This window comes from Sus scrofa, chromosome 9, assembly GCF_000003025.6.
Source record: "Sus scrofa isolate TJ Tabasco breed Duroc chromosome 9, Sscrofa11.1, whole genome shotgun sequence".
Lineage (NCBI taxonomy): Eukaryota > Metazoa > Chordata > Mammalia > Artiodactyla > Suidae > Sus > Sus scrofa.
Genome location: NC_010451.4, coordinates 36,690,180 through 36,712,829, shown reverse-complemented (window position 1 = coordinate 36,712,829; position 22,650 = coordinate 36,690,180). Strand labels below are relative to the sequence as shown.

The 22,650-nt window shown below is 37.3% G+C and overlaps 1 protein-coding gene across 15 annotated transcripts in view; it reads right to left on the bottom strand.

The window, feature by feature from the left end:
• ATM (ATM serine/threonine kinase) overlaps positions 1–22,650 on the bottom strand; it is a 138,900-nt gene that overhangs the window by 46,726 nt on the left and 69,524 nt on the right. For 14 of the 15 annotated variants that reach the window (XM_021101936.1, XM_021101931.1, NM_001123080.1 and 11 more), the window contains 11 exon segments: positions 19,897–20,038; positions 18,427–18,603; positions 17,709–17,886; positions 14,058–14,145; positions 11,855–12,010; positions 7,896–7,983; positions 5,208–5,296; positions 5,006–5,108; positions 4,283–4,431; positions 1,982–2,086; positions 574–693 (listed from right to left, as the gene is read on the bottom strand). In XM_021101936.1, the coding sequence (XP_020957595.1) occupies positions 574–693; positions 1,982–2,086; positions 4,283–4,431; positions 5,006–5,108; positions 5,208–5,296; positions 7,896–7,983; positions 11,855–12,010; positions 14,058–14,145; positions 17,709–17,886; positions 18,427–18,603; positions 19,897–20,038 (1,395 nt within the window). 15 annotated transcript variants of the gene reach the window in all.

The following is a 22,650-nucleotide window of genomic DNA, read 5'->3' as shown; positions in this document are numbered from 1 at the left end:
AGCTACAGCTGCTGGCCTACAACCACAGCCACAGCAATGCCAGATCTGAGCTGCGTCAGCGACCTACACCACAGCTCACAGCAATGCCGGATCCTTAACCCACTGAGCGAGGCCAGGGATCAAACCTGCAACCTCATGGTTACCAGTCAGATTCAGTTTCCACTGTGCCACAACGGAAACTCCTGACTAGACTATCTTGACAAAATGAAAGAAACTTGTGGATGGTCTCTATATAGTTTTTATTTTTAAAATCACTCTCGGGAGTTCCTGTCGCAGCGCAGCGGAAATGAATCTGACTAGTATCCATGAGGATGCGGGTTTGATCCCTGGCCTCGCTCAGTAGGTTATGAATCTGGCATTGCCGTGAGCTGCAGTGTACGTCACAGACAGGGCTCAGATCCTCACTGCTGTGGCTGTGGCCAGCAGCTACAGCTCCGATTCGACCCCTAGCCTGGGAACTTCCGTATGCTGGGGGTGCAACCCTAAAAAGCAAATAAATAAATAAATAAATAAAATCACTGCTGGTAACAGAAAGGCTGCACTTTGGGATACAGAGTCATTTGAACCACCTACCTTGAGAAAAGCTCCCCAATGTTCTCAAGCTCTCCGATGGCCTGCAATCTGCTAAGTGTGGGGTAGAGGGAATACACAGACTCAAGGCTGCCCTTGCACAACTCTTCCACTTCTTTAACCCTAGTGGCAGAAAAGATAAGACACATGAGAACTGAGAAGAAGTGTCCAGGAACATAAAAGTTCAAATTTATTACTAAAGAGTTCTCATTATAGGCTTTGCTGTCGACTTAATAATACCAATATTCACAAGCACCAGCATAAAGCAGTGCAAACCAAGTAAAACTCACACTCATACAGACCTATATCTAAATCCCAGTTTTACCAGTAATGGCTGTATAACTTTGAGCACATTACTGTATTCCTCTGAACCTAAGTTTACTGCACTTCTAAAATTATGTTGAAGATTACAGAATACATTCGGGAAAGGCTTAACAAAGCGGCTACCACATAAGCACTTAAATGGTAGCTTATTATTTCTGTAATAAAATACACAATTATTGGGTCACAACTACTGTTAAGCAACAACAACAACAAAGTGTTACATTTGTTTAGCCTGCTATAGTTAGGTTCTTTCTTGGCATTGTCTCATTTGCGCTTCATAACAAGACTTTAAGAATTGACATTAGTGACCAGTTTATAGAAAGAACACTAATGTTAAGAGAGGTAAATGCCATAAAACTACTAGGGGAGACAAGATTAAAAGTCTCAGGAGACTGGCCCAGGAAGAAAGCCAAGGAGTGGGAAACAAGACTTTCTGGAGGGTTCAGTGTAAATAACTGATGAAAGTTCCCAAAAGGAAATTTTTTTTTAAAGGAAAGAATATATTTGAACCACATAAGCAAAGAAAAAGGTATTACATAAGAAAAAATTAATGTAACAGTTTATGTAAGTACTTAACATATAAGCATGCTCTCACATCTAAAACAAAAAATTAAAATATTGGTACTATACATATATAAGCATATGCGTGTATACATGAACATATACATATTTTACAATTATGCATTAAAAATTCTCACATAAACATTTAAGACATGAAGAATACTTTTTCAAGTTACAGAAAACAATTAAGAGAGGCACACTCATAATTCTTATGAAAACATGCTTGCAAAACATAAAATTCATCTGAGCACTCATTTCTCAGACCTGTAAAAGCCTTGAAATTGCTCATTGTTGAATTCCTCCCATTTTTGCACTGTTTTGAGTCCCAACACTGATTAGTATAAACTATGATTACACAGGTAATTGTTTTAAAGAGAGAAAAGGAAACGGCAAGGAAACATCCTGACCACAGCCACCAGGTCCTTATCCCTTCGCCAATGTGAACTGTTGTGTTGAAATTATTCGTCAAGTTTTCAGAAAAGAAGCCACGACATTAAATGTTAAAGGACAATAACTCTTATAATACCTGGCATATTTGAGACTTTCATAAAAGGTGGAGAATTCTCTATCTCTTAGAGACTGCAGAGCATTGTACAATGATTCATGGTAACTGGTTCCTTCCATTCCTTTGCTGTGAGACAGTTAAAACAAGAAAGAAAAAGTATATTTAAAAACAGAATCCTAAGATACACAGATTTCATATATCAAAAGGTAAAATTTTAAATTAAAAGGTACTAGGCACCAGATTCTAGATGCAAGGGATCCATTATTGGACAAGTCAGATCAGGTCCCCATTCTCATGGAGTTTATGCTCTGGCTTGAAGAAGATGGACAATAAATAAGAAAAATATCAGGCAGTGACAAAGGATATGAAGAAGAGTAAAAGAGGATAACAAAACAGAATGACTGGGTGGCTACTTTAGAATGAATGGTCAGAAGAGGTCCTCTGAATATGTCACATTATTGAAACTGAGCAGGGCCTTATGGGGCTCCTGGGAACAAGACTTTCTGTGTCCCCCATTTCTTGTTTTTAGGGAATAAGCTTCAGCCTCCAAGACCTTCACTGAGTTTCAAGGGCAGGTTCAAACAGGTGATCATCAGGAAAGATATAGGATGCAGAGACCAAGGAGGAGCAGTCAAGAGACAATAGTGCAGCCTCGGGGGGAGGGTCCTGCTACCTCTTCAAGGGATGCACATAACAATATCTGAGCTCTTACACAGATCTAAAACCCCTAACAAATGAAAACCAGAGAAGGAGGACCATCAGAGCCCGTCCTGGAGCCACTAAATACCAACTCTGAAGAAAAATGAAAGCTTGCATCTACACTGATCCTTATCTGTGGCCCTATTTTCTACTGCCAAATATAAAACCACTTGCTGGGAGTTCCCATTGTGGCTCAGTGCTTAACAAACCCGACTAGGATCCATGAGGATATGGGTTCGATCCCTGGCCTCGATCACATTGCTGTGAGCCATGGTGTAAGTCACAGACACGACCCGAATCCCGCATTGCTATGGCTGAGGCGTAGGCCGGCAGCTACAGCTCCGAATGGACCCCTGGCCTGGGAACTCCCATAGGCCATGGGTGCAGCCCCCAAAAGACAAATAAAATAAAATAAAATAAAACCACTTCCTATTCTCTCCCAAAGAGGGCGCAGTCTTTAAGGCAATAAAGCTATTTTGTTTTTCTCCTTTGCCCAAACTCTATCTCCCGTGTTTCTACTTGGCACCCATAGACAGGCTGAGTTTTGGCAACATTACTAAACTATACTCTGAATAACAAGTAGCTACTACCTTCATGGTAACAGGGAAAAAAGGAAGATACATTTAAGCTTTTAAGTATGAACAGCTTGGCCTGATGGAAAAGCATGCAGGCCTATGTGGCTGAAATAGAGTACACAAGGGGAAAAGAGCTCATGAAAATTTACAGAGGCAAGTAGGAGTCAGCTCACAGAGCAAAATATTTTTAAAAGATGAGAGCATATCTCTAAAGTAAAAGCATCTAACAGTTTTAAATCTGAAAGACATTCTAATTAACAAAAACTTTTTTCTACAAAAGCAATTAAACATACAATTAATATGATTTAATTTTTGATTTATACCATCAAGTGACTTTTTATATAAATACACAACCTTTTATCAGCTTAGGTGTTGAGGTTTTCATTCACAACATGTGGTAATCTTACATGCAGGTTATAAACATTATCTTCCCATGTTAGTGATATAGCAGTATTTTTATATAAAAGAAAATATTTCACAAATAAATAGTCTTTTGTGTACCATCTACCCAATAAAAGTACATCTGACAAACTAAAATGCTTGTGGCAGGGAGTGAGAAGGGAAATGACTATTTTTCTTAGGTTTTATAAACAATAAGTAAGAAGATCCTTATGAGAAAATAATTTTCATATTTCTATTTTCAAAAATATCTTGAGATGGAGGTGAAGGTGCCCCAATAGAAAAAAAGAGTGAAATTCAAGCTTACATACACTGCAGCTGCTGGCCTACAACCACAGCTACAGCAGTGCTGCTGGATCTAAGCCCTGCTGCCACTGCAACCCTATGTCACAGCTTGTTTACGGCAACACTGGATCCTTAATCCACTGAGCAAGGCCAGGGATCAAACCAATATCCTCATGGATACTAGTCAGGTTCTTAACCTGCTGAGCCACAAAGGGAACTCCTTATTACTATCTTATTTAAACATTTAGGCGTACCTGTAGCTAACAGCATCTACAAAACATAAAAACACATTCACAGAGCAAGATAAAAACAGTTTATTATTTGTAACTATAGAAATAGCAATAAAAGATGTCTGAATTCTTACTTGACAGAAACGCAGCTGTCCCACTGCATATTCCGCCAGGCCACTTGATAATGAAGTTCCTGGAGTTCAGCACACTGCTCTTTATTTTCATGGTCTAATCCTTTTAAATAGACAGAAAGAATATGGCAGAGCCCTAAATTCTGCAAGGCCTGAGCAAGGGTTAAAACAAAAAAAAAGTCAGTAATCAAAAATAACAAAAAATCAGAGAAACAAAAAATAGCAATCAAACATAAAAAATAACTTTAAAATTTTAGTAGTTCACAATATCACTTAAAATCCCCAAATACTATTTCTGTGTTCTCCCCAAAACACAATGATGGAGCTCAAAGGCTCTGTTTTGATAAAAGAATGGCTAAAGAATATTAGCCAGTAACAGAAATGATAACTTCTGGAACAAACTCTAGTGTCAACTAGGAGAAATAGCTTACATGAGATTTTCCATACAAAGGACTAAATTCACTAGTGGACACATTGTACTTAGTCAAGAAATGTCTTCTGTCGTTAGCTAATGATATTATGACCAACAAATCTACAAAAATATCATTCAGGTCAGTGACCTTTCCAATTTACCCTGTGTATCCCTCTGAGTTTTTATCCCAGTGTCTGAAAAACAAATAACATTCAAAGCTTATCGCTAGAATCTATTTGGTTGTATAAATATTCCACTGACATACTGAAATACTCTGATCACTACAGTGTTTTACCAAAGCAGAACAAAAGTACCTGAATGATTCCTGCCTGGCGAGTTGATGAAGAGATTGCTGTCTCAAGGTCATATGTTACCAGGGCTTTCCCCCACATTGCTTCATGCTCATATGTTCGTAGTCTATAAGAAAAGATTTTTTAAAGCTTTATAGAGTCCTACATGCATGTAACTTCTTCACAGCAAAATTACTATAGCATTATCTAGAAAAAAGCAATTTACCTAGTAAGGGGCTGTAACATTTTCCCTCCACCACAGCCATAAAGACTATCTGGCTCTCCTATACTTCTATAGATTTCTAAAAGCAGATCCTAAAAACGTGGAAACAACAAAAATTGGAGGGGAAAAACATCAGCTTAGGAATTTAGCAAATTTGAAACTCTATCGTTACCAACATGTAACTCTCAACTCTGAACATTGTTATAAAATATAGTGATATTGAAATACATACTAAAAGGATGGATCAGCAGCACAACAAACTGATGCCAGACAACACAATGACTATGGACTGCTCACAATTTAAGAAATAAATCCTAACCTACCAGGCTTTTAACATATGCAAAAATAATTGTAAAAACACAAGTAAACAAGCCTGTCAACAGCTAAAACTGGACATGGGAAAATGAAGTTCTGGAAAGCCTAACTCTTGAAAACACAACTTGGTAAAAATAAAAACCGTAAGTTTTTCTTTGACAGGAAATTCAAAACAGCATTATGTTTTTTTTTCTGTTTGTTTTTTTGGTTTTTTTTTTTTTGCATTATGTTATAATTGGTAAAAGGTGATATAGATAAAGAAGTGGCTTGATGACTTAAAACTTCATTATAAAATTTACTCAGGAAAGAATTGATTCTGTTTAAAATAATCTCAGTAAAATAAAATTAAAATGGAAAACAGAAATAATATTTGAAACTGCATTGCAGAGAAAACTGATCAAACAATTTAACTATCTTAATGGTGCTAGCTCCAGAAAATGCTTTCTTTTCTTTCTTTTTTTTTGGTTTTTAGGGCCACACCCGTGGCATATGGAAGTTCCCAGGCTAGGGGTTGAATCGGAGCAACAGTTGCCGGTCTATGCCACAACCACAGCAACTCGGGATCTGAGCCACGTCTACGACCTATATCACAGTTCATGGCAACGCCAGATCTTTAACCCACTGAGCAAGGCCAGGGATCAAACCTGCATCCTCATGGATGCTAGTCAGATTTGTTTCCTGTTGAGCCACAATGGGAACTCCTCCAATATTTTCTAAACACAAAGTGATACTGGCATAATTTCATTATTCTAATCAAACTGTTTCTATTCATAAACATGCAATCAAGACCTCAGTATTGAAACATTCTGTCCCAAAGCCTAACATAATGACTGGTGCACAGGAAATACTCCAAGAAGCAAGAAAGGGAAGAGAAAAATCAGGAGAATGGGATCAAAAAGGCAGACAGAACATATTTCAAGCAAGGCATGGTTGACTGTGTTAAATGCTGATGAAACATTAAGATGTTGAATGAAAGGTGACCACTAGACTTAGGAACATGAAGTTTACGGACAACACTAGCAAGTGCTACTTCAGTGGAGAGAGAAGAAGGAAGGGAAATGGAGGCAGCAGATACAGACAATCTTTCACAAGGTTTGGCTATGATGGGAACAGAGGAAAAAAAACGGGGGTGTCACCTTAAAGAGAACGTAGAGAAGAGGGAAATGATTTTGTGTCCATTTGAAGGGGGATGATTTTAATAGGAAAAGTTTGGAAATACACAGAGGGAGCACAGCACAATGAAAAATAAAGGTTCTGAGAAAGAGTGATGAAAACCAAAACACAGAAAGAAGGAGAGAATTAGAAACTTTCTCTGCTTGAACAAGAGGAAAGATTACAATGGGAGCAGGTGCAGGGAGATTTCTACGTCGTGGGACATAGACATATCTATGGCCTCTCTTTTGTCCAAGTAAGAGGCACATTGAAGCAAACCAGAGAAGAGAAGATCAGAGGTTAAGCAAGGGAAGAAGATGAAACTGTCATTTTATAGGAATGAGGTGACCAAAAAATTCAGTTAGGAATGAGTCAATTTAAGAGTAAACATTAAAAAATTAGTAGAAGAAGCAATCTGCCCTGAGATGTGACATATGATAAACAAATAAATATACAATTATAAATTTTAAGAGTGGGGTTTCCTCATGGCTCAGCAGGTTTGACACTGCTGTGGCTCTGGTTGCAGCTGTGGTATGGGTTTGATCCCTGGCCCAGGCCTTTCCACAGGCTGCTGGCATGGCCAAAAAAAAAAAAAAAAGTCAAGTACCAAAAAGAAAATGGACAGAGTACTGTAGCAAAAAATACTTGGTATAAATTCACCCCATGAGGAGTTCCTGTTGTGGTGTAGAGAAATGAATCCGACTAGGAATCCCGAGGTTGCAGGTTCAAGCCCTGGCCTCGCTCAGTGGATTAAGGATCTGGCATTGCCATGAGCTGTGGTGTAGGTTGCAGATGCAGCTCACATCCCTCGTTGCTGTGGCTGTGGTGTAGGCCAGCGGCCTGGGAACCTCTAGCCTGGGAACCTCTACATGCCACAGGTGCAGCGCTAAAAAAAAAAAAAGACTAAATAAATAAATAAATAAATAAATAAATAAATAAATAATTTGCCCTATGAGATATAGGTGATTTTACTGCCAGCTTTCAGATAAAGGAACTCAGTTATGCAAGACTATACAACTAAGTGGTTGACTCAGGATTAGAACTCAGGTTTGTCTATTCCAAGGCCTAAGCCCCAACCATGAATTTATGTATGTGACTCTCAGTCCAAAAATTAACTTTAGTTTGAAAACTGAATGACAAATCAAGTCTATGTAGTCTTTGTAACAAAATAATAATCCCAAGTATAGAACAAATATTATTTATAATAGGGTCTAAAATATTTACCTGTAAACTTATACCAGTTTCTTCTTTACTTTTTTCACTCAAACTGGAAATAGTTGTACTTTGGCTTCCTTCTTCAAATGTAGGGCTTCTGTTTGTCACAAGAGCACCTCTTTTAATGGGAATGTACTACTCTGAAGCTTGTTAATACATATGCTATAGACTTTGACAGAAAAAACTAACAAAGGTCACAAATAAAGAACCATTCATACTTGAAAACAACACCATTTAGGTCTAGAATAGAAAAGGAATTTGTATTAATCCTTTGAGTGAGAATTACATCTTAATGACAGTCTCACCTGTGGGAAGGCTTATGCCAAAATACACTTATTTATAGAGACAGGCCTGTTTAAAAATAAACCAGATGCCCCAGAGTCCAATTCCTAAATGTCCTGCCAGAGGTTCTGCCTGAAATTTAACCTCATTAACAATCACAGGCACACAAATTAAGACGTTTGGGACACCACTTAACACCTGATACTTAGGCAAAATTAAGAGGTCTTGATAATACTAAGTGTTGAGAAGGAAGTGGATCACTTTTTGGTAATTTCATTACCTCAGATAGTAGGATCCTACAATAAATTAAATAAAATTAATAAGTGATAGAATTAGAACTCAGCTTTGTCTATTCCAAGGCATTAGCTTTACACATGCATTTATATATATGATACTCAGTGCCATAATAAGTAATTTCAATTCTAAAATCATGCCAGCTACACAGTGTTTATGACAAAAATAATCCAATGTAGAAAATAAATACTATCAGAAGGAATTGTGCCTCTACTATTTACTTATAGATTTATTTCAGTTTCTTTACTTTTTTTTTTTTTTTTTTTTTTTGCTTTATAGGGCTGCACTCGTGGCATATGGACATTCCCAGGCTAGAGGGAACGGAGCTGCAGCTTCTGGCCTACACCATAGCCACAGAAACACAGGATCTGAGCCACATCTGAGACCTATACCTCAGGTCACGGCAACACCGGATCCCCGATCCACTGACCAAGGCCAGGGATCGAACCTGCGTCCTCATGGGTACTAGTCGGATTCATTTCTCTGTCCCCGACGGGAACTCCATCAGTTTCTTTACTTTCTTTACTCAAAATAGAAATAGTGCTAGTTAGACTCCCTTCTTCAAATAGAAGGCTTCCTACTGATCCATTTCTTTACCAACTATGTTTCTGAGTTGGTATAATGACTTTAAAAACCAATGCAGCACTATCTGATAACACTGAAAAACTGCATACCCTGCAACCCAGCAATTCTAACCTAGATATATATCATTAACTGGGGAACAGGTAAATGAATTGTGGCATATGCTCCCACTGGTACACCACGTAGCAATGACAAATTAATCAACTACAGCAACACAAAACATAGATAAATCTTACCCAAAAACTGAGTGAACAAATTGTAGAAATGTATACATATAATTTCTTATGAAGCTACTCACATGATAACATCCAAACAAATGACCACCACAAAACACAAGAGAACATTTAACTCTCAGAGGAGCACAGAGGCCAATGATTGACAACATTCTACTTTGCTTTATAGCCTTTATATATTTTACATATACTTTCCTTATTGGCAAGTCATGCAAAAAAAAAAAAAAGTTACTCTTTAGAGGAGGAATTTGGAAAGTAGGAATGATAATATTAGAAGATATGACTTTGAGTCTAAAGCTATAATTCATCCAGGCAAAAAATAGAGTTGCCAGGACTTCTGTCAGGCATTGCCTTGGGTATTAGGAAATCTAAAAGGACTAAGGTTGTGAACTAACATCTCTTGTCTAAATCCTGTCTGAAGGAGTTCTAGCTTCTTTCTAAAACAAAAAAACAAAAAAACAAAAAACAAAAAAAAATTATGGATACTGGAGATCCTTGATGGCACAGCAGGTTAAAGATCTGGTACTGTCAGTGCTGCAGTTTGGGTCATTGCTGTGGCCCGGGTTTGATACCTGGCCCTAGAACTTCCACATGCCGGTGAAGCCAAAAAAAAAAAAATTTGCAGATATTGATTTGAAAGCTCAAGCTTTCTCAGGATCAAGTTCACAAAATAAAACTTTCTATGTATTCCTGAATAACCACCATATGCCATTTTGCTATCAAATAATTTGAAAAGGAACCTAAGAGAGCAATTTGGTTTTTTGACTTAACAGTGCCTGTAAACTGTTGATCAGTATTTTGCTTTTATACTTTTCCTGATCACTTCACATTTATAAAAGTCTCAGTTCCCCTGAGTCACTGAGGAAAATAAGCATTCCCTCCCCTCTCTATATACCTCATGTCTGTTTGCCCTCCCCTATCAGGCACCTGAAAAAAAAAAAAAATCAAAACCGGACTGTCAAAGCAAATAGCAAGCCCAGTTTGTCAAGCACTTTTTCCCTCAGTTAGCCAAAATAAAATTGAGACACTACAGCTTATTAAACAAGCAATTATGCAAAAATCTGCTACATTCTATATAACCACCTACCCTCAAATTAAAAGTGCTTTTTTTTTGTACTCAAGTAAGAGCTCAGTTATTCACTCCTGATTCATAAAAAGTATTATTCTATGGAACCAAGATATTGAGGCACATTCATATTATAATTACTATTATTAAGTATGCGAGCCTTTTGCCAAATTTTTAAGACCAAGAGTAGGTAAAAATCAATTTCTTGCTTATCTCATACTTAAAGGACAACATACTTGTCTTCATACAAAGACTAAGGAATCATGAACATATCAATTACGTACTGGACACACACCTACATATTGTAGAATTTAAATTGTTCTCAATTAAAAAGTAGAAATTAAAACAAATCAGAGTTAGGAAATCAATCCAAGTCTACTAAGTTAATTATATTTGAACTAGGATGTGAATTTTGGTTCCCGGTTTTCCACAGTCCAAAAACCATGCTGCTTGGGCTCCAGCTTAATGACAATCTGAAGTAGAAATAATAAAGAACATACAAATGATACACCTTTGCTATTTCAATTTTGTAATATGAGTGATTGTGTAGTGTGAAAGTGAGGCTAACCACAAAAATAAACATTAAGCTATTTTAAATGAATGAAGATTTAGGGAGGGCAGCTGGGACAATAAACTACATTTTTTACTCTTTAGCTTTCTTGGCTATTTTCTGGAGTTTTCTACTTCTCATAATTACCTCAAATCATATTTGTTAGACTCTTATGAGAGTTCTAAGTCAAAGGAAAAGCAAATTAAAGTAGTACCTTTCAGGGAGATAACAAAGTAATAAAAATGATGTAGTCACAGAAAACAATCAGTTACATTACTTCTGGTAAATAAGTAAAATGGATCTTGAATAAACTGAGGGAATAGTAAGAAATAATTTAACTGAAACCATTTGAAAAGTAGTCTTGACCACTGATACTAAGTTGCCAATGCTAGTTACTGTGGGAGATACACAGAAAAATGAGTATGATCTCTGTCCTCTAAGAGCTTGCTATCTGTATAATTTTTATAATTCTTTTTTTGTTGTTGTTGTTGCTGCTGCTATTTCTTGGGCCGCTCCCGCAGCATATGGAGGTTCCCAGGCTAGGGGTCCAATCGGAGCTGTAGCCACCGGCCTACACCAGAGCCACAGCAACGTGGGATCCGAGCCGCGTCTGCAACCTACACCACAGCTCACGGCAACGCCGGATCGTCAACCCACTGAGCAAGGGCAGGGACCGAACCCGCAACCTCATGGTTCCTAGTCGGATTCGTTAACCACTGCGCCACGACAGGAACTCCCAATTTTTATAATTCTTAAGCAATAAACATCTCTACTTCAGAGTAGAATTACTTATTTCTAATCAATAACAAATTTATTATCATTTCTCTTTAAAAGGTAGTAAACTTCTATCTAAAATACTGTTTAAATGGAAGAGTAAGAGTGAAACAAGTCTTTAATATATACCTTTAATGAAACAAGGTCAACACCAATTTAACAAATCAAAACTTCCAAATGCCATTACCTTTTTTCCTGATCATCCATGTTCTTCTTATCTGCATAGATTTCTGCATACAGCAATGCTGTAAAGTGAGCAGCACAAGACTGGGCCACCTTGGCAACCTCTAGATAATTCAACTCCAGCCAGAAAGCATCGTCAAAAACTGTGCCTGAAGAAGATCTAAAGAGATATTTTAAATCTAGTCACGACCACTTTAACTTCAACATCAAAAGAAAAGTATGTTGATATAGAATACAATGGTATCATGTATTAGTTAAAATTACATTCAAATAACCAAAACCACATATCCCCACTCTAAAGCTATAAACACCTGAGATAACATGGCTGAAGAGCTCTATCTGTCATTCTTTGTAGATCACACACACCCCTTAGAAAATCTGATAGAAGCTATGGACCATAATCCCATACAGATTTGGGGTTCATACTTGCCCTCTACTGAGGGATCCATAGACCTCAGGCTAAGAATAGGCTACACAGAATAACTGATAACACACACCAATCTTTTTAAGTGGCCAATTTAATGAAAACATTGTTTCTTTCTTTTTTTTTTTTTTTTAGGGCCGCACCCTCGGCATATAGAGGTTCCCAGGCTAGGGGTCTATTCGAAGCTACAGGTGCCAGCCTTGACCACAGCCACAGCAACGCGGGATCCGAGCCGCATCTGCGACCGACACCATGGCTCACGGCAATGCTGGATCCCCAACCCACTGAGTTAGGCCAGGGATCGAACCTGCAACCTCACGGTTCCTAGTCGGACTTGTTTCCACTGCACCACAATGGGAACTCCAAAAATATTGTTTCTTTCATATTCTCTCAAAGAATCTTCTTCGGTCTTACTCAGAACTAAAACTTAATATTGAGAAATTTTATCTCTCCAAGGCCAACCAGTGTCAGTACCATTTTAACTCAATGATAAATACCAAATGAATGATTCAGAGGTGAAATTGCTCACAACACTGAGAAAAGGGATGCTTCCAGCTATAGTTAAAGCTTCTAATGGACTTTCTCACAAGAGGGTTCAGTACAAAACAAGATGGTGAGTAAGTAACTTTCTAACCAGAAACAAAGACACGGAAAGGCCTGAACACTTAGAAATTTCTAAGAGTGGGGTAGAAAGGGTTGATGGGAATACAGGAGTTAATTTTTCAGATGTAAATGCATGTAGGTTAAACAGTTTTTCATTTTTCTCCCACCATTCCCTTGTATTCTCTATCAGCCACTACCACTCCCAACGCACAAACTCATGAGACCTCAATGCCTACCTACTCAGGTTACAGGCCTACTACACTATTTCTTCAAAGTTCTGATCAATTCTGAAGCAGTACAGATCAGTCAACCATTGTTTCAAGCAATTCCTGCCATCACTGTTAAAAACTGTGAGCGAGGAGTTCTCTTGTAGCGCAGCAGGTTAAGGATACAGTGTTGTCACTGCAGCAGCCCCGGTTGCTGCTGTGGTATGGTTTCCATCCCTGGCCCAGGAATTTTCATATGCCACAGATGCAGCAAAAACAGAAAAAAGAAAAATAATAGGAACAAAACTACTATATTATAAAGCGATTCTCAGAGTCAAGAAAATAAACACTACCATATCATAGTATTACTATATAGAACCACAGATTTTTGAGGACCATGGTACACAGTAAGAAAACTTATGTTTCATAAAAAAGATACATATTTCTGAGACAAAAGAGAAAAGTTAAAAGCGGAATAATGCAACTAAAAGGAACCTGGAACATCACTTACTCCTTTCCCATTACTTTGTAAATGAAATAAACTAAAGCCCCAAAAGGCTGAATGATTTAGCAAAGATAACACTATTACTAGCATAGTTGAGACTAGAATTCAGAGTTCCTACAATATTCAATATCTTGTAATAACTTATAATGGAAAATAATCTGAAAAACATATATATATATATATACATACATATATAACTGAACCACACCGCTGTATACCTGAAAATAACACACACTGTAAATCAATATAGTCAATTAAGCAAAAGGAAAAGAAAATAATTCAGAGATCCTGATGTTGATTTCACCAAAGTACCATCCTGAATATGGATCATTACAAGGAGATATAAGCTCACACATATTAAATATAGCACCTTGAAATAGCATTACCTCAAATGATCATGTGAAAATTCAGCCAGCATAACAGGTTACACTTCTAAATTTCCAAACTCAAGAACCAACATTCGTATTACCTCTTTTGTCTCCTCATGTAGTCCACAACAGCAAGCATTGTTCTTTGTGATTTTTTATCCAAATGGCAGCGGAAAACATGCTCTGATTCTGACAAACAAAGATATCTCCTCTCAGTCCCAGGCAGACTGGCTTAAGCACTTTGTTTCAAGGTTCTAGCACAAAACTGGTTCTTTTTTTTTTTTTTTTTTTTTTTTTTTTTATTTTCCCACTGTACAGCAAGGGGGTCAGGTTATCCTTACATGTATACATTACAATTACATTTTTCCCCCACCCTTTGTTCTGATGCAACGTGAGTATCTAGACATAGTTCTCAATGCTGTTCAGCAGGATCTCCTTGTAAATCTATTCTAAGTTGTGTCTGATAAGCCCAAGCTCCCGATCCCTCCCACTCCCTCCCCCTCCCATCAGGCAGCCACAAGTCTCTTCTCCAAGTCCATGATTTTCTTTTCTGAGTCATCAAAACAGTGTGGTACTGGTACCAAAACAGACAGACAGACCAATGGAACAGAATAGAGAATCCGGAAATAAACCTTGACACCTATGGTCAATTAATCTTTGACAAGGGAGGCAAGAACATAAAATGGGAAAAAGAAAGCCTATTCAGCAAGCATTGCTGGGAAACCTGGACAGCAACATGCAAAGCAATGAAACTAGAACATACCCTCACACCATGCACAAAAATAAACTCAAAATGGCTGAAAGACTTAAATATACGACAGGAAACCATCCAACTCCTAGAAGAAAACATAGGCAAAACACTCTCTGACATCAACATTATGAATATTTTCTCAGGTCAGTCTCCCAAAGCAATAGAAACTAGAGCAAAAATAAACCCATGGGACCTCATCAAACTGAAAAGCTTTTGCACAGCAAAGGAAACCAAAAAGAAAACAAAAAGACAACTTACAGAATGGGAGAAAATAGTTTCAAATGATGCAACTGACAAGGGCTTAATCTCTAGAATATATAAACAACTTATACAACCCAACAGCAAAAAAAACAATCAATCAATGGAAAAATGGGCAAAAGACCTGAATAGACATTTCTCCAAAGAAGATATACAGATGACCAACAAACACATGAAAAAATGCTCAACATTGCTGACTATAAGAGAAATGCAAATCAAAACTACCATGAGATATCACTTCACACCAGTCAGAATGGCCATCATTAATAAATCGACAAATAACAAGTGCTGGAGGGGCTGTGGAGAAAAGGGAACCCTCCTGCACTGTTGGTGGGAATGTAAACTGGTATAGCCACTATGGAGAACAGTCTAGAGATACCTTAGAAATCTATACAAAACTGGTTCTTAATAAATATGAACTGTTAAATGGAATTTAATGGTGTTTCTTTTTCTTTTAAAAGAAACTATTGTGGAGTTCCATGGTAGCCTCGCAGTGAAGGATCTGGCACTGCCACTGCTGTAACTCAGGTCACTGCTGTGGTGCAGGTTTAATCTCTGGCCCAGGAAATTCTGCATGCCATGGGCATGGCCAAAAAATTAAAAAATACATAAAAATAAACTACTTTTCTTAATAAAAGTAAGAATTTAATTATAATTTATATTTTATTTCTGTAGAGGTTTAATGTATTGATTCAATTACTATTTATCTAGGATTTTTAACATAACAGGCACTCACTATACAGCCAAGAATTAGATAATTTCTGAGCACACAGAACTCACTGACTAGCCTGAGAGACTCTTAACACAGTGTAAGAGGTGCTATGATGAAGAAAGCTTAGAAAACCATACCGAAAGGCACCCACTCTGAACAAGAAGAGTTTCACAGAAAAAAATGCTATCTGAAAGAAGAGCAAAGGGGCCGTCTGGAGAAGAAGAAAGGAGAGTGTTCCAGGCAATGGTGATAACAATGTCTGAAACAAAAAAGATCTTGGAGAATTTACTGAAAGATTTCATTGTGCTGGGAAACACAGAGCTGGAAAGCAGGTACTGCGGACAGAGAGAAATAGATGGACTGATGCTATTTATAACACAGAATTGGCAGGATTTGGTGATAAGATGAGACACGTGTGAAAGGTTTCTGGCTTCAACAACTGCAGGCCATTTAATGAAGAGGTACACATTAATAAGAGAAATAGGTTGGGGGAAGGAAGTGAAGATGATAATTTTGCCTTCAGACAGTTGAATTTGAGACGTCCTTGGGATATTCAAGTGAAGGCAGTGAGACTTATAGACATGAGGGAAAAAAACATTTAATTTGACAGAGATCTATATTTATTTTCCTTTTAAAGAATAGATTTTATACGTGAAGTTCAAATTTTCATTTAAGCACTAAAAATACTGGCACTCTAAGTGGACATAAAATAAAACTGATTTTACCTTTCAAAGGTTGTAAATAGGGAGTACCCACTGTGGCTCAGCAGGTTACAAACCGACTAGTATCCATGAGGAAGCAGGTTCAATCCCTGGCCTCACTCAATGGATTAAGGATCCATACTTTTCTTATAACTGCATTGGTCTTGAAATACAATAAGTGAATTTTATGCTTGTATATAAAATACATTAAAATAAGTATTAAAGGCAGTAAGTTAATATTACTGTTAATTCTTTTTTTCTTTTTTCAAATTTAGATTTGAACAGCTGACCCACAATGGTCTCTCATCTGTGTGTATATGTATTATATGTGCCCAATTTCTGGTGACATCTCTCTTGCTATAAGCTCTTAGGATGAGAAATATTGCTTACACAGCATGAAAGGTACATAAGTTACAAAGGTAAATAAAGCATAATCCAATTTTTGTTTTAAAAAACTGAAATAGGGGAGTTCCCGTCGTGGCGCAGTGGTTAACGAATCTGACTAGGAACCACGAGGTTGTGGGTTCGGTCCCTGCCCTTGCTCAGTGGGTTAACGATCCGGCGTTGCCGTGAGCTGTGGTGTAGGTTGCAGACGCGGCTCGGATCTTGTGTTGCTGTGGCTCTGGCGTAGGCTGGTGGCTACAGCTCCGTTTGGACCCCTAGCCTGGGAACGTCCATATGCCGCGGGAGCGGCCCAAGAAATAGCAACAACAACAACAACAAAAGACAACAAAAGACAAAAAAAAAAAAAAAAAAACTGAAATATACATACCAAATGTTAACTGTAGTTATCCTAGATCACAGAATTATGGGTAAATTTAATTTTTAAAATATATGCTATTTTTCTATATTTTCCACAATAAATAACGATTTTGCAATTTAAAAAACAAAGTTGTTAAAAAAAAATGAGCTGGTCAGAGCTTTAATATAAAATTCTGTCCTATCTCCAACACAGTACCTATACTATATGGTTGCCTTTATTTGTACGCTGTCCCCGTTGCTAGAATGTAGGGTTATGTCTAGTTCACATCTTTATTGCCAGTGCCAAGCACAGTGCTTGACACACACCAAATGCTCAATTAGTTGTCCCATTAATAACAATGGAACAGTCAGTATGTACTGAAGGGGAGCATGCGGCAAGTATTACACTAGATGCTTTACATACATTAGCTCACTGAAAACTGGCTACAACTTTCATCTCCACTCTATAGACGACAAAATAGAGCTCATGGAATTAAGTCTACAAACTGCCTTGATGGGATTCAAGCAATATGTCCTTCCATACAACTGAGATGTTAACGGTATAAATTCAAGAAATTTAACAGAATACCTGAATCCATATTTGCAGGGGTTGTGGATCGGCTTGTTTGTGAGGAGTGTCTGAAACAGTTAGTGAAAAATCCCTGAATGTGTGTTGAAAGCAGACTTCTCCATGATTCATTGGTATCTTGGAGTAAAATATCATGAATCAAGTATGGAAGTACAGTCTGACAAAAATCAGTTTTCACCTAGAAAAAGCAAACACATCCAGTCAATAGTTTTGAGTGAAAACTGCTTTACTTAAAAATTTCACCCCCTGTTACTACTATATTAAACTTTTTAAAAAGAGACAGATAAGGAGTTCCTGTTGTGGCTCAGCAGCAACAAACACAACCAGTATCCATGAGGATGTGGGTTTGTAAACATTATTTATATAAATAAGTTAGAGCAGACCTTGGGTTAACATAAATAATTTACAATCAACAGTAACAAATTACTCAAGGCTCTCACTTAGTACCCATCTAATAAGTAACTCCCCCACAGCTAAAACCTATTGCATAAAGTTGTGGCCAAATAAAGATGCCCTGTTGGATGGATTCACAACAGCGGAGTACAGGGATATTGCACGAAGGTATGTGTAGTACAGAGTATTCTTTTTAGATATAAAGGCCATGAACATGTACACAAAAGCCAAATGGAAAGGGACAAGTAGAAAAAATTAAGGGAAAGGTCAGTTGAAAAAAAACAAAGGTAGAAATGGAATAAGTCAGACTAGTTAATCTTCTTACTTCACACATTGGCTTTAATAACTGAAGAACTTCACTGTTTATGCCTCCACTATCCAAAAGAGCACAAGTCAGTGTCTTTATCCAAATGTCATGATTTTCACTTTGAGGAATCCACAGGCTAATATCATCCAAGCCTTCTAAAGGGCTTTCTTTGTTGAGTCTGGGGACTTCTAAAAACTAGAAAAAAGTGATCAGAAAATGTAAATAAGGGAATCAGAATACATTTTATCTTTCCTATGCAAAATAAATATTGAAGGATAAACAATGTTTCCAAATAAAACTAAATATAGTTAAAATTAAATCTAGAGGTATCAGTTACCTTTTAAAATTAAATACATTTATATTTACATGAGAGGCAGTTGTAAAAAAAAAAAACAAAAAACAAAAAACTACTGATCTAAAGAGCAGGAAACGTGAGTTCTACTTCTGTTCTCAGCTCACAAGTGGCATATTACATAAATCACAAACTCTGCTTCATCTGTCCCAAGTATAAAACCAGTCCAAATCTACCATACAGAATTGATTTCAGGAAGATACGAAATTTTAAAATGTTAAAACTATAATGTGGAGTTCCTGCTGTGGCACAGTGGGTTAAAAATATGACTGCAGTGGCTCAGGTCACTGCAGAGGCTTGGTTTAGAACCCTGCCCACAGATCCAGCATTGCTGCAGTTGTGGTGTAGGTCTCAGTCATGGCCCGAATTCAGTCCCTGGCCAGGGAACCCATATGCCATGAGTGTGGAAAAAAAAAAAAAAAAAAACCCAAAAAATAAAAAACCTACACTGTTTCACAGGTTATATTTTTCATTTTATTAATAGTTTATATTACTGATAACTTCACTAAGGCCAAAATTATATTTATGATACATTAAAAGTACTATTTCAATGACGGGTATAAGCCCTGAATTTAAATTGGTGAAAACTCAACAGCATATATCTCAGTTGCTTTATGAAAGGAAAACATTAAAGAAAAATACTTAGAATAAAGGAGAAGCAAGAGGTCTTAGATATCCTCTATAGAGTACTTTCAGTGGAAACCTGTTATGATATAAACATGGAAAAGGGAGAAATCTATAGGTCATCTTAAATCTCACTAGGGGGTTGTGATACTTCAACATGCTATGGAAATAAACACTTGCTTGTTGACCACAGTACCTATAAACTACACCCAGGATCAATTGCTTTCATGGGATCAAAGTGTGGGTTTTCTACTCATGGGAAAAAAGTGTATCATTAAGAACTCCTCCTATTCCTCAAGTCAACTATCCTTTCTTTAGGTTGCTGATCTCGGCCTCTCCACACTGCCATAATTAAAAACAGAAATCCATTGGATTCAAAAAGCACAGCCAGAATTATTTCCAAGAAATATTAAGTACTAGTATAATTAAACAATTTGATATTCATATTCCACAGCAAAAAGACCTGTTCTAGATACAGTGGGTATTCAATAAACACTTCTTATGTGAGAGACCTTTTTCCTTGATGTTCTAAAAGGAAGAAGATAGGTCAGCATGGGATCAGCCGTCGTCTTAAAAATCTCCCAGAAACCATGTCCAGTTTTTGTGGCTAAAATGCTTTTCAGACAGGTAACAGCTGCTGATCGCACTTTGACACTGAAAAACACATACAATTCAAATGCCACAAAGTATATCAACTATTATTCTTGATGAATAAGCAACTCCCAATGGAAAAAAAATCTAAATTTTAAATTTGTTACCAAATGTTTACATTTATTAGAAAATTTTTTAATCTATAAAATTCTGTAACATCAGAGTAAAAATTATCAAAGGATTTTTAATATTGTTTTAGTAACCTTGAATTATTAATCACTGTAACAGCAATTCTCTTCATTCAATACAATAAAGTTTATATTATGACTATTATAAATTAAAAAGACTCAAAAAATACATGGAAATAACACTGACTAATGAGTCATGAGAATGACAGAATACTAATTTACCCAAGACAAAAGTATTTTAATTAACATTTTCTCTAAGAAGTACAAATAATTTGGGGTAAGACAGAATAGAATTGCCCTATAAATGATAGAATTATTATCTAGAACAACTTTAAACAAACAGTATATGTATTTATTCTGATGAGAAGCTGGTTGAGAATCATCAGGTAAGGCATCTAAAACCTCTAACAAAAAATTGAAAGTCCTTTTCTTTTGCAAAAAATTAGGAAAAGGAAGGCTGCAATATAAGAGTAGTGAAAAATATGACAGCTGACAAAAAATGTCATAGATAATGCTAATGCTATAAATAATGATGAGCTATCAAGTCAAGGCTTAATTCCTTTTACGTTTTTCAATTTTAGAAACAAGCATAAACCCTAAACTTGGATTTATCCTTCATTCCTCTTTCTTTCCCTCACTTCAATATCCAATTCATCAGTAGCTCCTGTGGCCTCTATGTTAAAAACACCCTGGTTCCTGGGAGTTCCCCTTGAGGCTTAGCAGAAACAAATCCGACTAGTATCCATGAGAATGCAGGTTTGATCCCTAGCCTCGCTCGGTGGGTTAAGGATCCAGTGTTGCTGTGAGCTGTGGTGTAGGTTGCAGACAAGGCTCGGATCTGGCATTGCTGTGGCTGTGGTGCAGGCCGGCAGCTACAGCTCTAATTTGACCCCTAGCCTAGGAACTTCCATATGCTTCAGGTGTAGCCTTAAAAAGCAAAAACAAAAACAAAAACCCTGGTTCCATCCCATCTCTAAGTCATCAACACTTCTCTGGATGACTCCAATAGTTTCAAAATTAGGCCTCCAGTTTTCATTTCTGCTCTATCACAATCCACTTGCCATATATAAAAATGTAAGCTGCATCATGACACTACTCTTCTTAAACCCCCATGGCTTCCTTATATATTTCAAATAACATCCAAATTTCTTAATCAGAATCAGTCCTATCCTACTAATTTACTTTCATACCATCTTTTTCCACACCAGGCTCTTTCTGATCCTCAAACACATGAAGCTTATTTCCATTCTAGCTATTCCCTGTTGGACTGTTTTACTACTAATCATCTTCTAGCTGGTCACTCAGCAAAAAGTAGGACTTCCTGTAATCATGGGAGGCTTCTCTGAGGAAGTCCTTGCTCAACATCCCCTTTGTATATACCTGAGGCCCCTTAAACATGTAATGATTTTTTTTCCTCTTACAAAAAAAAAAACAATAGGAAAAACAAATTGTACCTATTCCCTGTGGTTCTAAAGTTTAAGTCACAATAATATTTCTATGCATTTTTCCAGAAAAACAAACTACAAATTACTGTGTAACAAATGAAACACTTAATGCCTGGAAATTTTCTGTGGCAAATCTGTTCAGAAACTATTCCAGATAGGAGTTCCCTAGTGGCTCTGTGGGTTAAGGACCCAATGTTGTCACCACTGTGGCTCTGGTCACTGCTGTGGCATGGGTTCAATCCCTGACCTGGGAACTTCTGCATGCCAGATATACATATTCTTTCGACTTTGCTGTATGTTTGAAAATTATAATAAAACGTTGGGAAAGAACCCAGCCTTTTTACTGCAACAAAAGAGAGAAACATTTTCATTAAAATAAAAAATGAAAACATAGCAGGTAGACTTTATTTTCAATCATTTATTCCCCATGAGAAGGGGGAATATTATAGGGAAACAGATGCAAAACATCTGTTTATCTTAGAAAAGTGCCCAAATGTGGGCAAAAATCCTTTGAACCCAGCCTCTAAAAATGGTGCTGATAAGGTGCTCAAATATCTCAAAAATAAATACAGCTGACCCTGGAAAAAGGGTTTGAACTGTATGGGTCTACTGCAAAAGTAATCTCATCATCAGCAAGCTAGAATTATATGTCTGTTGCAATTTTGTTTTGCATAGAGCATTAATGGGCCAAAGAAAGCTTAAGACCTTGGAAGTTAAAAAAAAAATTCTGCTCTATGACCTACTTTTAAAAGGATCAAGGAGTTCCCGTCATGGAGCAGTGGCTAATGAATCCAACTAGGAACCATGAGGTTGCGGGTTCGATCCCTGGCCTTGCTCAGTGGGTTAAGGATCCAGCGTTGCCATGAGCTGTGGTGTGGGTCGCAGATGTGGCTCGGATCCTGCACTGCTGTGGCTGTGGCGTAGGCTGGTGGCTATCAGCTATAGCCCCTAGCCTGGGAACCTCCATGTGCCGCAGGAAACAGCCCTAAAGAAGACTAAACAAAACAAAAAAAAAAACAAATAAAAGGATCAAAATGACTAG